Raw genomic sequence first — 14,754 nt, 5'->3', positions numbered from 1 at the left:
CCTCTTGAGAATGTGTCGATAGAAATGGCGATATCTGAAACTTCAGGTTTATATCTAAAGATGCGAAATCAACTTGATTTGATCAAAAGGGAATAAAGGGCATTGTGATCTATAATGGCAATTTAGAACCTTGAAAAAGAGCAGAATGTACCTATTTCAAATGCTTATTGATTTCCATCGTAAGGGTCGATTGACACTTCTGCGAATGTAGGATCCGAGCAGTGCTAGGACGCCGATCTTGGCTACTCGTGTATGGCCACTCCGAAGTTTGACACTCACGCATCTGACATACTTCAAATGTATAACCGCCGTCACTCTTTCTCGTAATATTGACAGCCACATTGTCCCCTACATAGTTTAGTTCTGATGATAGAGAATAGGAAAAGAAGACTTACCCATTTCCTTATTCGTGTATTTTTCTTCAAGTATTATGACTGGTGTGATTGCGCCTAATATTTCCCTTAATTTCACCGAAGTTCTGGGAGAGGTTCCCAAATGTAAAAGAGCCATAAGCTGCGTGGGCAAGACGAAAAGAATATACTTGATTGTATCTGCTTTGAAGGTTAGTAAATGTTAAATTTATTGTAGAGGCTCTATACCTTTCCTGCTTCGTCTTTTTGACCCGCCTAACATGCTAGAAAGGTAGCGGAGCTCATCAAGGCTAAGCTCTTCAAGCACATTCTGATAGTACTCTCTGAGCCTGTCGATTGCGCTTATTGGTATCTGTTCAAATCCGGTATCTGGAGAGTTATTCATCGCGAGAAGTTTCTGAGATGAGTAGAGAAAATAAATTAGCAGAGTAGCCAGCTTAGTATTCTTTAATAGTTCAGCGGCTATGAAAGATCGGCAATATCTCGATATCTTTTAATCTAACCCTAATAGCGGTGGGATCTCTCAATCAGCAAAGTTCTTTCAGATCTCCTTGACGAGCAACATCAGACTCATTACAGCAACTATCTTATTTACTATGCATCTATCTTGAACAGGGAACTTTAATTGGTCGAAGTCACTAGATCTATACGTGCTAGAGCCCACGCGTATTAACCTTTTTAGGCCAAAGCTAGACTAAATTTTACATGACCAATTAGCACGCATTAACAACTCTTTATTTTATACGGCAATCTATACGGAAAATAGAAAAGATCAAATACGTTTGTAGCAAAAACATCAGTCACCTCCCGTAGGCACTCAATGCTTCAATGATGTTATACATATGGGATGTTTGAGCTCAAATCCATCTGGCCTATCATATGAAAAAGAAGATTAAGCAGTTTCCAAAGCTTCCAGCAGCCACGGGTACGGCAGAGTCTTGCGAGTAATAAAAGATGTCACCTTTTCTAGATGGGAAATGCCTGCCTCAGCTTCAATCAGACAGGGGTGTGGGAGCGTGTTCTTCTTGATCTCTCGATCGAGCTTGGATGCAATTCTGCGGATGGAAACAGATCGGTTATTTGGGAACTTGCGGTTGAAGCTCTTGAGGACATCGCGCCATGATTTCTTGAGAGCAATGCGTTTCCACCAGATAAACCAAATTTCCTCATCTTCGTATTTCCTTCGACCTTTGAAGCTGGTCTTGGTTAAGGAAATATTCGAAGATTGCATATTCGAAGATTGCACTTGACTGCTCATCCACGGGTACGATAACTTCGCGTGATGAATGATAGATTCGGTGGAAGGGTTTTCCCCAATAAGAGAATTTAGCCTTTGTATAATCCGATAGTACACTGCTTGTAGTGTCTTGCCACGAGGACGTTGTCGCCCCGGAAATTGGTGGTTGAAGCTCTCAAGGATATTGTCCCATTCCTGGTCAAGAACAACGTGTTGATACCAAATAAACCAAAGTTCCTCGTCATTGTATTTGTAGGCTTGGCTATCGTGTTTGCTGAAGTCACTCGATAGGTCTGAATGTTGCTGGGTGCTACCGGGTAAGACCGTCGATTTCGGTGTGCAAACCGTCGGATCGGTTAAAAGCGAACTAATGTTCATTGGTTCAAGTATTGATGACTGTCCCGCAAATGATTCTTTGGGGGCTATTTGTCTGTATGAAGAAGTCTAAAACATAAAAAGAAGAATGAGAAGAGACTGTCCAATGTGCTGGTATGATTTAATTTATATTATCCTCTAGATTAAGAGTCTAGCTTACTCTTATGACTGTATCGAGATCCTTGTCTGTATCGCTGAAGTCTAGGAGAGTGGCTAGCTTTATACTCAACCAGCAAAGTTCTTTCAGATCTCCTTGACGAGCAAACATCAGACTGATTACAACAACTGTCTTATTTACTATGCACCTATCCTATACAGGGAACTTCAATAGATCGAAGTCACTACATCCACACGTGCTAGACAGCTAGCGCTAGTAAGCTTATTAGGCTAAAGCTAAAGACAATTTGCATTTCTACTAGACCTATCACAATTGTTGTAGTGGCAAAGGAATCAACAAGAGAAACCTTATTCTAGATCTTATGCGGGATCCCCGGCTTTTTGACGCCATTATATCGTACGCGCCACGTTGAATAGAACCTACCTATCTGGGGAAAACCGAAACTGGTCACTACATTTTGAGTGATTATAGAATGATTAGCAAAGAGTAATTTGATATATAACTAGCGATCACAGGTTTCAGGAAGTCTTAATTTGGTGAAAATCTTGCTCTTCCTTGCGGGAAAGCTTCTAGTATCCACGGGAATTTGAGATCACTGAGCTCAATGAAAGATAGGAAAACCTCACAGCGGCATGGTATCGTACCAGACTTGATCTTTTGAGAGAAATTGTTCTGTATACGGGTTATGGTATCAGGTTTGCGTTCTAGGAATCGCGTATGAAAGCTCTTCAAGACAACATCACATTGCTTCTCAAAAAAAACGCGATAAAACCAGAGAAACCAAACTTCCTCAGTGGTGTATGAGGCCGAAGGTTGGTCTAGACCTGGCAGATCCGAAGTGAGCAAGCGATAGTACTCCCATTTTATTTCTTGATCAGAAGAACATTTCTGGTAGGGGAATCTCTCTTTAAATTGTTCAGAGATAGTATCCCAATCCTGGCCAGTAGTGCTGCTTTCTTCCCAGATAAAGTCAAGCTCCTCGTCACTGTACCCTAGCCTATTGCTGATAGAACCAATTTGTTCTGTAGAACTCGAAGGAATTCGACAGCAGCGGCCTGCAATCCCAGCGGGGAGTTCGGACTTGAAGTGAAATTTGGCGTGTGGCTTGAAAACTTCCACCATCCAAGGGTATATTAGCCCCTTGCGGTTAATGAAAGATAGGAAAACTCCGCTGCGGGATGGTATCTCAGCGAGAATAAATCAAACATGTCGGTTATAGGAGACATTCATACAAGAGTAACACTAGGGTCTCCTTGCATGGTAGAGGCAGACCTCTTCATAGCACGTGTTGCGACCATGGAAGTCGGATATATAGGGTGGTAAAACGATGGACTCGAGGAGTTAGTGCTGATATACGGAACTATATATTTTTCTACGACATGTGCTGCCGAATCCGGAAAGCTCGATTGGTTTGTACATTATACTCAATTGATCCAGTACAACTATACTTCTTAATTAAAAGGAGGAAATAAGATAGAATACACTAGAACTTACATGGTTCCACATATCAACTAGTAGTTAGTTGGAGACCGGGCGACATCTTAGTCCTATGATATGATCAGTTTGTCATAATTTGCAAATCTCAATATCAGACATACATTTGGGCCACGGCCAGTCCAGTAATACTTTAATATATGCCCAAGCCGAGTTTTATAAATGCAGAAAATGATCAAGGCAAACCATGATAATAGGGCGTAGATCAGAAACTGGGAAATCAAGTCGTCGTCCATAATTTAATGTAGATGAAGAGTCATTTGGTTTGGATTCCAAGCGGTTGACACACTGGGAAGTCAATCTACTTTTATAATATAACCTCCAACCCGTGGATTAAGAAGTTCTCTTGCAATTTGGATAAAAGAGACACTAGGAAATTATTAGAAATACCGATCTATCTTAACGGGCTTCGGTATCCTTACTCTATTTGTTGGTTGCCTATTAACATTTCATTACTTAATACAAATTCATACCAAGACTTAGAATTAAATATTTATCTCTTTCAATACCGTATTTCCGGCCCTATACTAGACGACGCTTTGCAACCCCAATTTTGTAGTGAAATTTCAGCAGGTGAAACTCTGACGGTGCTACTCCACAAATGGAGGGACAACCATATTAAAGACGGAGTCTGGGGTCCAGACTGTACAGTTGTATCTCTCAAATTCAGCGATTTCACTGAGAAGCTGAAATTCTAAAACTGGTCCCTGTAGCTGGGCCTTAAATTGGATCTGCATTGTCAGCGTTTCCAGAAACCCCTTCTGAGTTACCCAACGCTTACTTACATGGTTCTATATGATTGAAATATCCAATAGGCAGCGACTTCCTGATTACCTCTTTAGGGATCTGAAGGTGACTTGGAGTAGAGAAGGGGTCTGGAAGAATATTGGTATCACTCATCCAAGATCGAGCCGACGGGGTGGGAGCGGGCTGACTGGTGGTATCTAAAGAAAAGCGTGCTTAGCATACACGAAGGAGCACATTAGTGATATGTATTTTCGGGTAGGGAATACTACCGTGAAATAGTGGTGGATAATATCTAGAATTAGGGTTCATAGCTTCTATGTTTCTGCCTTCTGCGCTCTGCTCTTCTTGGTTTCCCCTGACGGACGGGGAATCGTCTTGAATAAAGAGAAAATAATCAATCCAGCTGGGAAGCAGTCTTCGTAGCGAGCAAGTTGGAATACAATCCATGATGTTTTCTTAGCAAGCCAATGGCTGTTTCTGGTGATGCAAATATGGAGAGGGTTCAGGCAGCAGAGCAGCGTCAATAGGGTTGTTATACTGGCCGATCGACCTTTTTATTGAAATTCTGTTTTCTTGGGATTGGCAATGTCGTCGGTTTTGGTTTTCCCACGAAGGAAGCGATTGAAGGTAGGCAACAAATAAATATGTTGTTATATCCTTGGAGGTTTACCATGGGTTGAATCAGTCGTATTCTTCATTTGAATCAATGATAAATTATATGGAGCAGTGGATAAAAAAAAACAGTATAAATCCGGTTGGATTATTGGAACTTGGAGATGAAATGGATATCACGGTGAAAGGGGTTTCAGTTGATTGAGCCATTCGTGGGTAGTAAATGGACATTTATATATGTAGTCCCGAGAAAAGGCCATACTATATTTTATTCTTCTAAATAGAGGGTAATTTTCTATAACAATTGATTCTAATCTTCTTGATTCTCGAGGTAGAGTCGTGAGAAAACAGTTATTTCCGAGGTTATTAGTCGTGACGGGTCACGTGGTTGGACACCCAATCTTAGGCCGGTCTGCATTTGAGTCTTTCCCCCACCTTCACCCCGCTCTTGAACCATCAAGAATATCAATCAGTAGATGGTAGACGCTGCTCATCCAAAATGCGTCTCGAACCTATTTCAGAAATATCCAAGCAAGTTGTTGACACTATGCGGGAGCTTATCGCGAAAGGCACCGCGACACATTCGAACAAAACGTCAGCGAGCTGGCGGTACGAAGGAGACGAGTTTTTGAGATATGTCAAATCGATGCAAACGCACTTCCAGCCCAAAGGCTCGAAAGTGAGTGCGCCAATATCTGTCATCCTATAAGCTGCTAATGAACTTTTCTAGGTGGTTGGCTGCACCGTGCGCCATTTCTCCCGAGGGGCGAATATACAGAACCCGGACTATCCTACGAAACAACTTTTAATTATCCCAATAAATGGAACACCAACTCTCTATCCCCCGGGGGAACAAATACCGCCGGATAACTGTTGCTACATCGAAAATACTCCGAAGCTCTCTGGCGAGGAAATTGATGTTGTTTTCGTCGCGTTCGAGGCAGATAAGCAGGAATAAAAATAACATATGATACATGTGTATCAAATGGAGATATATACTTGTATTAGTATGTTGTGGATATTATTCAAACTGAAATTTCAAGAAACCAATAAGCACATACGGTTGAAGAGGAGAGAAATGACCCATGACCTTTTTGTTGATTATCCACTTAGCTATATTAACTGGGAATAGACACCATCGGCGTAGACTGGGTATGGTCCGGAAGTGTTTCGTCAGCATCAGGGTCTGAATGCACACTGGGAAATAGAAAATGATTAAGGTTTTGAAAACCTTCAATATCTTGCAAGGGGTTGAAGTTCTCAATATCGGCATCCATATCTTGCAATGGGTTGAAATTTTCAAGATCGGCATCCATATCTTGCAATGGGTTGAAATTTTCAAGATCGGCATCCATATCTTGCAATGGGTTGAAGTTTTCAAGATCGACATCCATATCTTGCAATGGGTTGAAGTTTTCAAGATCGACATCCATATCTTGCAATGGGTTGAAGTTTTCAAGATCTCCGGTGTCTTGGAAACAATCTAAATCCTGAAGAATTTCGAAATCCTCAAATTGCAGTTCATTGCTATCTAGTCGTGAGCCATCCGAGCTTCGTGGACCCACGACATTATCCGGGTGGTAGGTACGGTTAGGCTGTGGGAACTTATGTCTGCCTGAATCGATCACAGAGACGGGTGGCCTACAGTAAATCACTTTGTAGTAACTTAGCAATGATTAGCAGAAATTGTCGTAGGAACCCACTCACGGTCATAATGTACCTGCAATTGCTGGAACCATGGGCTCAGATATCGTATAAGGTCGAGAAGATTTATTTTACTGTCCGAAATCATAACTTGTGTCTCTTGTGACAGTATCATGTTCGCAAAGCCCAACATTTGATTGTAGGGAAACCTTCGGAATTTCTCTATATGCAGCCCACACATAGCAGAAACGGCATCACACATATCTGGTAGACCACACTCTTTTAAACGGTGTGCAATGACTTTTTCGAATACCAAATGTTTTAGACCCGCTGATTTCGCTTTCGTCGAGATTTCTTCGGTGTTATAATTAAAGACACGAGGTTTGGAAGGGCTTTGGGAAAGTGCATGCCGATAAACTTCCTCGAGCTTCGTTGGAAACACTTCGGCAGCTACCTCCTCATTTGTGAATTCCAATGCCATGGACCTGATTGCAAGAATTCTCAATAATTTTGCGTTATGGTCAAGATTTGGATCACCTTCTAGGCGCCTGACATGCTCCAGTCGTAGGTCCTCTCTTATGTCTCGCTTACAAGATAGGACCTGACTGAAGGGCGGCTGACTAATTTCAAAAACCCATTGTGCGGATTTTTTTATACGGCCCAACAAATCAGTGATCTTATCAGGTTGAGGACGAATCGGCTTAGGAGGTATAACGCCAAGAGGTGTCTCCCTAGTCAGTATCAACTGGGTAGTGGGAGTGCTCGGCGATTGAGCAGAAACATGCGAAACAGAGACATGAGTTGATTGTAATGGAGATGTCTCCCTAGTCGGTATCAACTGGGTAGTGGGAGTGCTGGGCGATTGAGCAGAAACATGCGAAACAGAGACCTGAGTTGATTGTGATGGCGATGATAGCACCGCGATTTGGTCTCTGACTTCGGCTTGTACTTGAAGCAGTGATTGGGAAGAGACACTAGGCCGGCCTCTAAGTGCTGGTGTTTCAGCAACTTCGAGAAGATGAGGCGATTGTGGAGGAGACGGTGGGCTTGGTTGGTTCCAGGGAGTAGCGTGGAAATCGGGGGATAGCCTGCACTGAAGGCGTTGGCTGACACTCCTGAGCGTCAGAATAGTTTGCGCAGCATGACAGTGAAGGATGGCATCGGATGCATTGCGTATTGTCTCCAAGGCTACTAAGAGATCCATTTTGATGAGGAATGAAATAATTTGGTGTCAAGCTTTCTTTTGGGTCTCCATCGACACAGCATCGATGTTGTAAGATTCAGAACAAATCCCCGCATCTCGGTGTTCAACATCACAAAGTGGAGTCGATAGGATGACTCCACAGTTCAATGTTGACCATTAAACTGTGGATCTTTGAGTTTGGGTGCCTACGTTGTATGTCTGTGCGGGGATTGATAAGCGGCCGAGGATTGGCTATATTCCCGTGTATAGGTGGGTCAAGGGCCCAGGCCAACGTCTCTCAAAATTGTGGCGTGTCGTGTACCCCTCAACCGAGGGTCTAGGCTTATTCTTATCAGCCTACGCGCTGATCGGGGCGGTCTTTCGGTACGTTTGTGAGAAAACACGAGATTGTGATGATGCCTATCCCTAGTACGGGATGTACGGTCTTACACAACTCACATATGCATGCGATTACATCCTTCCGGGGTCTCGAGCTAACTGGCTGCATATTGCCCAAATCAGCAGTTTATCCCCGCACAAGGGGCCGTCCCGTCGCCTGAACTCCGTCAGCCGTATAGTGATCTCGCGTTCTACATTCTCAATCTGACGCAGGGGGTTGGTTTTAGATTCATAATGGCTATATCCCATGCTATTCGCTAACCACCACCTGCCACGAGAAGCTGATATACTGTGCCTGGTGTACAGCACACCTAGTGGCGCTTAGTCTAGCATTATGATTGGTATGCATTTCCCACCTAGTCTGATCTCATATGAGCAGACTTCAGATATAGTTCTTATAATCGCCTGTGATTACAAAGGTCTAAAACAGGAGCAAAGGCCTAGAGACCTGGTCAACAATCAACGATCTTTTTCTATTTTCGGTAAAACTTTCTGGGGGACATACTGGAAAGGATCGACTTAGTGGAGAATCTCAAAAATAAAACATTAGCCCTATAATATCGCATTTCGTTGAGGCGCTTTGTTCAGCGCCTACAGTAGCAAAATTATTGGCTTGTGCCTATCTTAGTACAGTATGTCCTGTGTGTGTCAATTAAATGCTGTGCACATACCCAATCCCCGCCTCGGTCTCATACCCAAGCGCTAATACTACATAATGGAAAATGTTGTGCATTTTACATTTCTCATTGGCTGAAACTACCGATATAAAATTCTCAGGCAAGATAAAGGTGATTATCTAGTGGGACCTGGCTAACCGCCGGACTGAGGAGCATCAATCCTCGGACGCCTATGCGATGGGTAAGGCAATGGGCGTCTCATGAAACGACTTATACTAGTTTTATTTAAACAATTAACATGGGCCTCCATTTCGGATCTATGGTTATTAAAAGGACGCGTTTTCCTCAACTTCCTTCACAATCCATCTGTGTTCTCTGGCCCGCAAGATCTAATTTGTACATACAATTTCTCTCAAATTCTGTGAGTTCTGTATTGTTGTTTCATTGTTAGTTTGGTCATTCTGACTTATCATTTTAGTCTTGCCTCGTTATCCATGTCTGGTTTTCAGCCCGTTCACTATGTGCCTGCCAGTCGCCAGGCTCAAATATTGGCTATGCCAGTGAAGCGCATCCTCGCCGTTCCACATCGAAAGGCAGGGGGTACTAATCACTGGTGCCTCTACCTTTCGTCATCCCCCGCAAGCTCGGTTCGAATCGATTGCCAGCCAAGCCACACTGTTCCGAGCTCGGTCCTTCGGGGAGGCTCCAAGGCCAACCTCATCATCTCAGAATTGCCTTATGAAATATCTACTGATGCCCAGGCCCAATTTATTCTCGATGTTGCCCCTGGACTGTCAGTGGGGCAAGTTTGGGGGGAATTTACTCGCTATGGGCGTCATAAATACGAATTCGATGCAATGGGAGTTGGGTGCAGATGCTGGACTACTGATCAGATTAATCTTTTATACCAACTTCAGTTTGTCGGTAACGCATCCCAGGTTGCGGCGGCAAAAGCAGGAATTCTCAAGCTGTGGCCAGATCAGACACCACTTCCCCTTGACCAGGGGGCTTACTACCAATGAGCCTCACCTTTTCTCTTTCCCACTTTCCCGATATTTTTCCTTCTTGTTTGTTTTCTTTCGGGCCACCAGGTCCATTCCTTGCTATCTTGCACACTTTTCTTTGTTACCCACAGTCCTTTCTACTCACTCTTGTGCCCACCATTATTTTGCGGCCTCCCTTCTCTTGAATTTGAGCCAGGTTTCACCACCCACAAGAAACTGTCATTACATACAGCTGAATCATTGAACTCTTTACCGTGAAAATTAGGCATGGTAGTAAAGCACTTAGCATGCGGATAAGTTTCTGAGCCATACAGTATAGTTCCCAGACGCGCTTTGTGCCAGTGGGCGATCAGTGGGGTCACCCGCTGGAAAATATTTCAACCGATAAAAAAAAACATGCGCTTTTCGGTTCCTGGCCTCCTGAGCAGGAATCCCGGGAGCATGAGGATTCCCTGGGACTAACAAGTGAGTCCCAGGGTGTGGCATACGGGATGTAGGAACTTTCGTCTTCACTCCATTTTCGGTATTTTTAATGCTTTGAGTTAGTTAGTCCGTTCATTTGTATCACTTGTTGCAGATTCTCGTTACATATTTTCTTGCACCTTGCCCACAAATGAATAGGCGGTTCGTAGGCGGCTCCATCGGGTCTGCTGATGAGTCTCCAAGCAACTTCATTTCTGGGCGCCGTTTCAGGATCCCTCACGAACTGAAGCAAGCAGCTTTCCATCTTCCTGCCCGCCATTCGGCTGTGCGTATGTATCACACGGGAATCATTATTGTCCCATTTGGCGATGGAAATACACTACTGCACCCATTGGTTACCACAATGTCCCGGTGAATACATTGATGATATTCGCTTGCTTTGATGCGGATGCCCGAGATAGTTTCGCGTATGGCCTGTTCAATTCACGACCAATGCCTTTCATTCTAACAATAATTTCAGTACTGTGTTCTTCCAGCATAACTTGGCCTGAGTGTCGCTATTCTGGGAATAAACTAGATATCATTGACCCTGACTCCTATCTCCACTTCTAGGTAGTATTGTCCCCGAGGGAAAAAGGAGGCGAATGAGATGCTTGAAGTCTGTTGTTTTTTAGGTGGACTAATTAGAAATTGCACGTGTTTTAAATATGCGACCCTAGAAGCGAACGACTAAAGAGGAATTCTAGCATTGAGCAAATTTTTAATGTCATTGTTGTCCAACTAAATTTCCTTCAACCAGCTAATTCTAATAGGGTTCGCCCTGACGGGTGTAGTCCGCTTCCATTTAAGCCTCCCTTAGGCCAATGCCGCGGTGGTTAATCCATATGCAATAGAATCAAGTTGCATTTCCTCCTCAGGGTAACGTGGAATAAGGGATAACACCGCTTCATTGAAATCAGTGAAAAATGGCTGTATTGATAATGCCGCGCTTTCAAAGACAGGAGGATATGCACCAGAATATGCCCAGTCAATCAACCACACTTGTTCATGTTGATCTAAGATCAGGTTTCGAGGACTGATGTCGTTGTGTGTAAGGACAAACTTGGTAAAATGGAATGGCGGAATGTCTTTCGGGGCTTGATGGACCCTTTTGCAGATATCTAGCTTGTGGTTAAACCAAGCTTCCATTCCAGCAGTGTCCATAAAAGGCCCCGCACTATAATCTGTGAAGAACCGACCCCGACTTGGTCCTCCACCAGTGGGACCAGGCTGTGAAAGCTCAATGGACTGCATCTCTTGGATTATTTCAGCAACCTGCGCAGCGATTTCCCCTTGAGTGTCACGGGATAGGCTGTTCCAGCTCTCATCCAGTGGTTGACCTGGGATAAAATCCATCACAATATACCCAGATGTACCAAAATATTGTGTATCATCTTTGACCTGAAATGAGCGATAGACCCTTGGGGCTCGAATGGTGGTTCTGGAAGCAATAAGACGGAGCATTTCCGCTTCACTAGTCATGACACTCCCGCCACCCTTCATGATCAATGTCTCTGAAAGCCGCACAACTGTCGTTCCACCTAGCTGGTGGAGGATAGGAGAAGATGTGAGAAGAGCTGCCAGAGCCTCATCTGTGACGGAATTAAGGTCCTTTCCATCAAGTGGAAAAAATCCATCAGGGTCACGACTTTGTGGCTTGGCGTAGACATGTCAGTAAATGGTATTCAACAAACTATGAATAAACATACATGGGCTATTGGGCGTATTGATAGTTCCATTTTAGTGAGATAGATAGCAATAAATGTGGGATTATTGCAGAGGGACGAACCCCCTTCAAGGGCTGCACAGGATTATAAAGAAACCCCGGATAGAAGTTTTTCCGATCCAACATCTTATCTGTTAGCATTACCCGTAGCGTTCTGCTTACAAGAGCTTACAACCACCGGAATTGCCAACTAACTGGGGGGGCTCTGACTTGCCACCGAGAGCCAATCGTGTTACGGGCTGAAGCGTGCTAACGGAACTCCCGTTGTCATGGCTCTGGTCAGCCCTGGGCGAATGACGTGATTAATAATAGTAGACAGGATAGTTACAGATACTTGTGCATAATGGATTGCGCTACACCCAGATTCACTCGCCAGCACTGTAGGCGCTGTCAAAAATCTGACTGTGAGGCGTTTCTTGACTTTGTATGCGTTACTTACTGCAACAAGAACCCAAGCAAGGCAAATCTCCTAGCTTGAATACTACAATAAACGGGCTGTATATGGTCATCTTGATCGCTGTTGTATATTAAATGTGAAAATTTGCTATAGCTTGGTTGGTAAAACCGTTAAATGGCTCAAGCATAGAACATTGCTGGTTTCTTTATTCTGGGGTCAAAGCGTTTCTAACTTATGATTGGCTCGCAGTCACTCCTTTCTCCACCTTGGAGTAAGGCTGGACCGACGTATGGTATGGGGAAGATGTGCTTAAATTTAGTAAAGGAAGAGAATAGCATTCTCGGCCTATGCTATTTCGTTCCTGTTTAAGCACCCTTACTAGCTTCTGTGTCAACCATACCATCCAAATCAAACGGATACGTCTACAATGCAGTGATTTCGCCTGACAATGCGACGGAACTTCTCCTTTTTCGGAGCTATATTATTCACTCCTAGGAGCTATAGATCCCCGGGGCGACTAAGAGAGTACCTAGGAACAAGCGTTCAACGTAACTTCTAACATGAGGAAAATTGGCGGGCGGTGAAATTGTGACTAAACGTTTAATAAACCAGGCGTTTTAAGGAGGGCGTGCAAAGGTGTACAACGTGGTTGCAGTACAGCAGGACTGAAAAGATTGGCTAGTTGAGAGCCCCTTCCCCACCTAAAGCGCAGATCCGTGCATTTCATAATACCCTCGCACCCCCCAGGTCTCTGGCAAGAAATGATTTCAACCTGCTCGTAAGAATCACCTCCATTCCGAGCCCTCGGAGGGGACCGGAGAACTTTCACCAGTACTGTATACGACGAAACAAAGGGCCTCTGAACGTCAGCCTACCAAACGGCCAAAAGCATGTTGATGTCATTAGTGCCTGAGGCATGAATCCACTCCAGCCAAGGGGGTGAGTAAGCTGGTGAACATCTGGACGCATTCCGCCCCGACGGGCCACTACCCGCCGCCAGACAGCGAACCCCCTACTATATTGACTTCGATTTGCATCGCTCCTCTACGTCTGAACAGCTCCTTGGCTGTTGCAACAGTATAATCAACCGTACAATATTGATAGAAGTAGCCAAAGGCAACCCACAGTCCTCAGCTTGTTTACCTACGTGGCATCCGCCAAAGCTCGCCGCTGTTTCTTGAGCATCGTTCTCCAGTACACCTGTATGGACCCTTTACTCCTCCTGGCGAAGTTCTGTGCAGATTGTCTCGTCACCTCCGACCAAGCAAGATTCTGTTCTTCCCTGAGCTTCACCAATAAAGATACTTCTTCCACGGACCATCATAAACATTTTCTCGTACAAGAGGTATGCTGGGTATCGCCTAGTTCGGTATTTGGGCTTGGCCGGCCACAGTCGTATGTGATGCCTGAATATTGGTTTGCGATGCATCTTGATACAGTGGCATCTGTGCTCAAAGACGTACAAATATAATGAGACAAAGCACCCTCAAATAACAGGACAGGAACTCTAGCCGGTCTTCGACGGGAAGGGCCGAGAATTGAGCATGAACGGTAGGAAACGAAACGCTGCTGCGACGATGGAGACCTTTATTGGACCGGGCGGCACCAACTTTCGAATATCTCTTCCCAGCACTCGAACGTTTTTTTTTTTTTTTTTTTTTTTTTTTGGACTGGCGACCAGGAACCGCCGTTCCCTTTGCAATTTGTCGTCTGAATTGAAGAGGTGGATCTTGACTCAGAGAGCGGGAGCACTCCAAGATATCTGTCTAGACATGTTGCGATGTCGGTGGCAATTTCCGTTGTTTGGATCTGCTCACCACCTAGAAAGACATGCTCGTCGAGGATTGCGGTATCGATTGTTTCAGTGGTTGGAAGCTCTCCAGTCTAGGTAGTATTTCTAGAATCGACAGCTTGAGGTGGTGCTGACCAGCAATAACGGCAGGTTCCAAGTCACGATCCGAAACCAGGGGATCGATGCTTAGCACCCAGACAAACATTATCGGGCATCGTGGCAGAATCAACGTCTTCGGTGCCTGGTATATCTTGCAATTGCAAAATGTCTTCAGAGTCCAAAGTCTCAGCGTGAGATCAGGAGGGGGCGCGGCCCAAATCCTCAGGCTCGTGTCGAGTGGTTTGTGCGTCCGAATGTAGACTGCCATCCAAGCAGACCTCCAATGGGGGGCGGGCAGGAAGGGGATGCTGGCCAGGTTTGTAGGAACGACTTTTTTGGATTTGAGACGGGGTCGATAGGGTTAGAGAGAGGCGGGGTGGCGGTCATCAAAACAGGACTTGGGTAGCGGCAAATATCGATAATCTCGCAAAGACTTTGTCCTGGAAAGGATTCCAGGCGAAAACTAACATTTGACAT

General features: G+C 44.6%; 6 protein-coding genes across 6 annotated transcripts; 3 read left to right on the top strand and 3 right to left on the bottom strand.

Annotated features, from left to right (window-relative positions):
• Positions 1 to 1,263: 1,263 nt before the first annotated feature.
• Positions 1,264 to 1,986, bottom strand: N7537_011455 (uncharacterized protein; the record flags this gene model as incomplete). Its single annotated transcript, XM_056902509.1, has 1 exon — positions 1,264 to 1,986. The coding sequence occupies one exon, from the start codon at positions 1,984 to 1,986 to the stop codon at positions 1,264 to 1,266; it is 723 nt and encodes a 240-aa protein (XP_056747796.1).
• Positions 1,987 to 5,453: 3,467 nt separating this feature from the next.
• N7537_011454 (uncharacterized protein) lies at positions 5,454 to 5,912 on the top strand (the record flags this gene model as incomplete). The annotated part of the gene is made up of 2 exons (XM_056902508.1): positions 5,454 to 5,633; positions 5,685 to 5,912. 2 exons carry the CDS (start codon positions 5,454 to 5,456, stop codon positions 5,910 to 5,912), a joined length of 408 nt encoding a protein of 135 aa, XP_056747795.1.
• A 253-nt stretch (positions 5,913 to 6,165) lies between these two features.
• N7537_011453 (uncharacterized protein) lies at positions 6,166 to 6,441 on the top strand (the record flags this gene model as incomplete). The annotated part of the gene is made up of 1 exon (XM_056902507.1): positions 6,166 to 6,441. One exon carries the CDS (start codon positions 6,166 to 6,168, stop codon positions 6,439 to 6,441), a length of 276 nt encoding a protein of 91 aa, XP_056747794.1.
• A 2,850-nt stretch (positions 6,442 to 9,291) lies between these two features.
• Positions 9,292 to 9,819, top strand: N7537_011452 (uncharacterized protein; the record flags this gene model as incomplete). Its single annotated transcript, XM_056902506.1, has 1 exon — positions 9,292 to 9,819. The coding sequence occupies one exon, from the start codon at positions 9,292 to 9,294 to the stop codon at positions 9,817 to 9,819; it is 528 nt and encodes a 175-aa protein (XP_056747793.1).
• Positions 9,820 to 11,079: 1,260 nt separating this feature from the next.
• Positions 11,080 to 12,002, bottom strand: N7537_011451 (aminoglycoside phosphotransferase family protein; the record flags this gene model as incomplete). The annotated part of the gene is made up of 2 exons (XM_056902505.1): positions 11,080 to 11,919; positions 11,973 to 12,002. The coding sequence occupies 2 exons, from the start codon at positions 12,000 to 12,002 to the stop codon at positions 11,080 to 11,082; spliced, it is 870 nt and encodes a 289-aa protein (XP_056747792.1).
• A 1,835-nt stretch (positions 12,003 to 13,837) lies between these two features.
• On the bottom strand, positions 13,838 to 14,754 carry N7537_011450 (uncharacterized protein; the record flags this gene model as incomplete). Its single annotated transcript, XM_056902504.1, is given in 4 exon segments — positions 13,838 to 14,018; positions 14,065 to 14,270; positions 14,324 to 14,538; positions 14,556 to 14,754. 4 exon segments carry the CDS (start codon positions 14,752 to 14,754, stop codon positions 13,838 to 13,840), a joined length of 801 nt encoding a protein of 266 aa, XP_056747791.1.

The sequence above is a fragment of the Penicillium hordei genome (genome assembly GCF_028827395.1).
Source record: "Penicillium hordei strain IBT 12815 chromosome Unknown utg000006l_segment0_segment0, whole genome shotgun sequence".
Taxonomy (NCBI): domain Eukaryota; kingdom Fungi; phylum Ascomycota; class Eurotiomycetes; order Eurotiales; family Aspergillaceae; genus Penicillium; species Penicillium hordei.
This window is presented reverse-complemented; position numbering and strand designations above follow the sequence as displayed.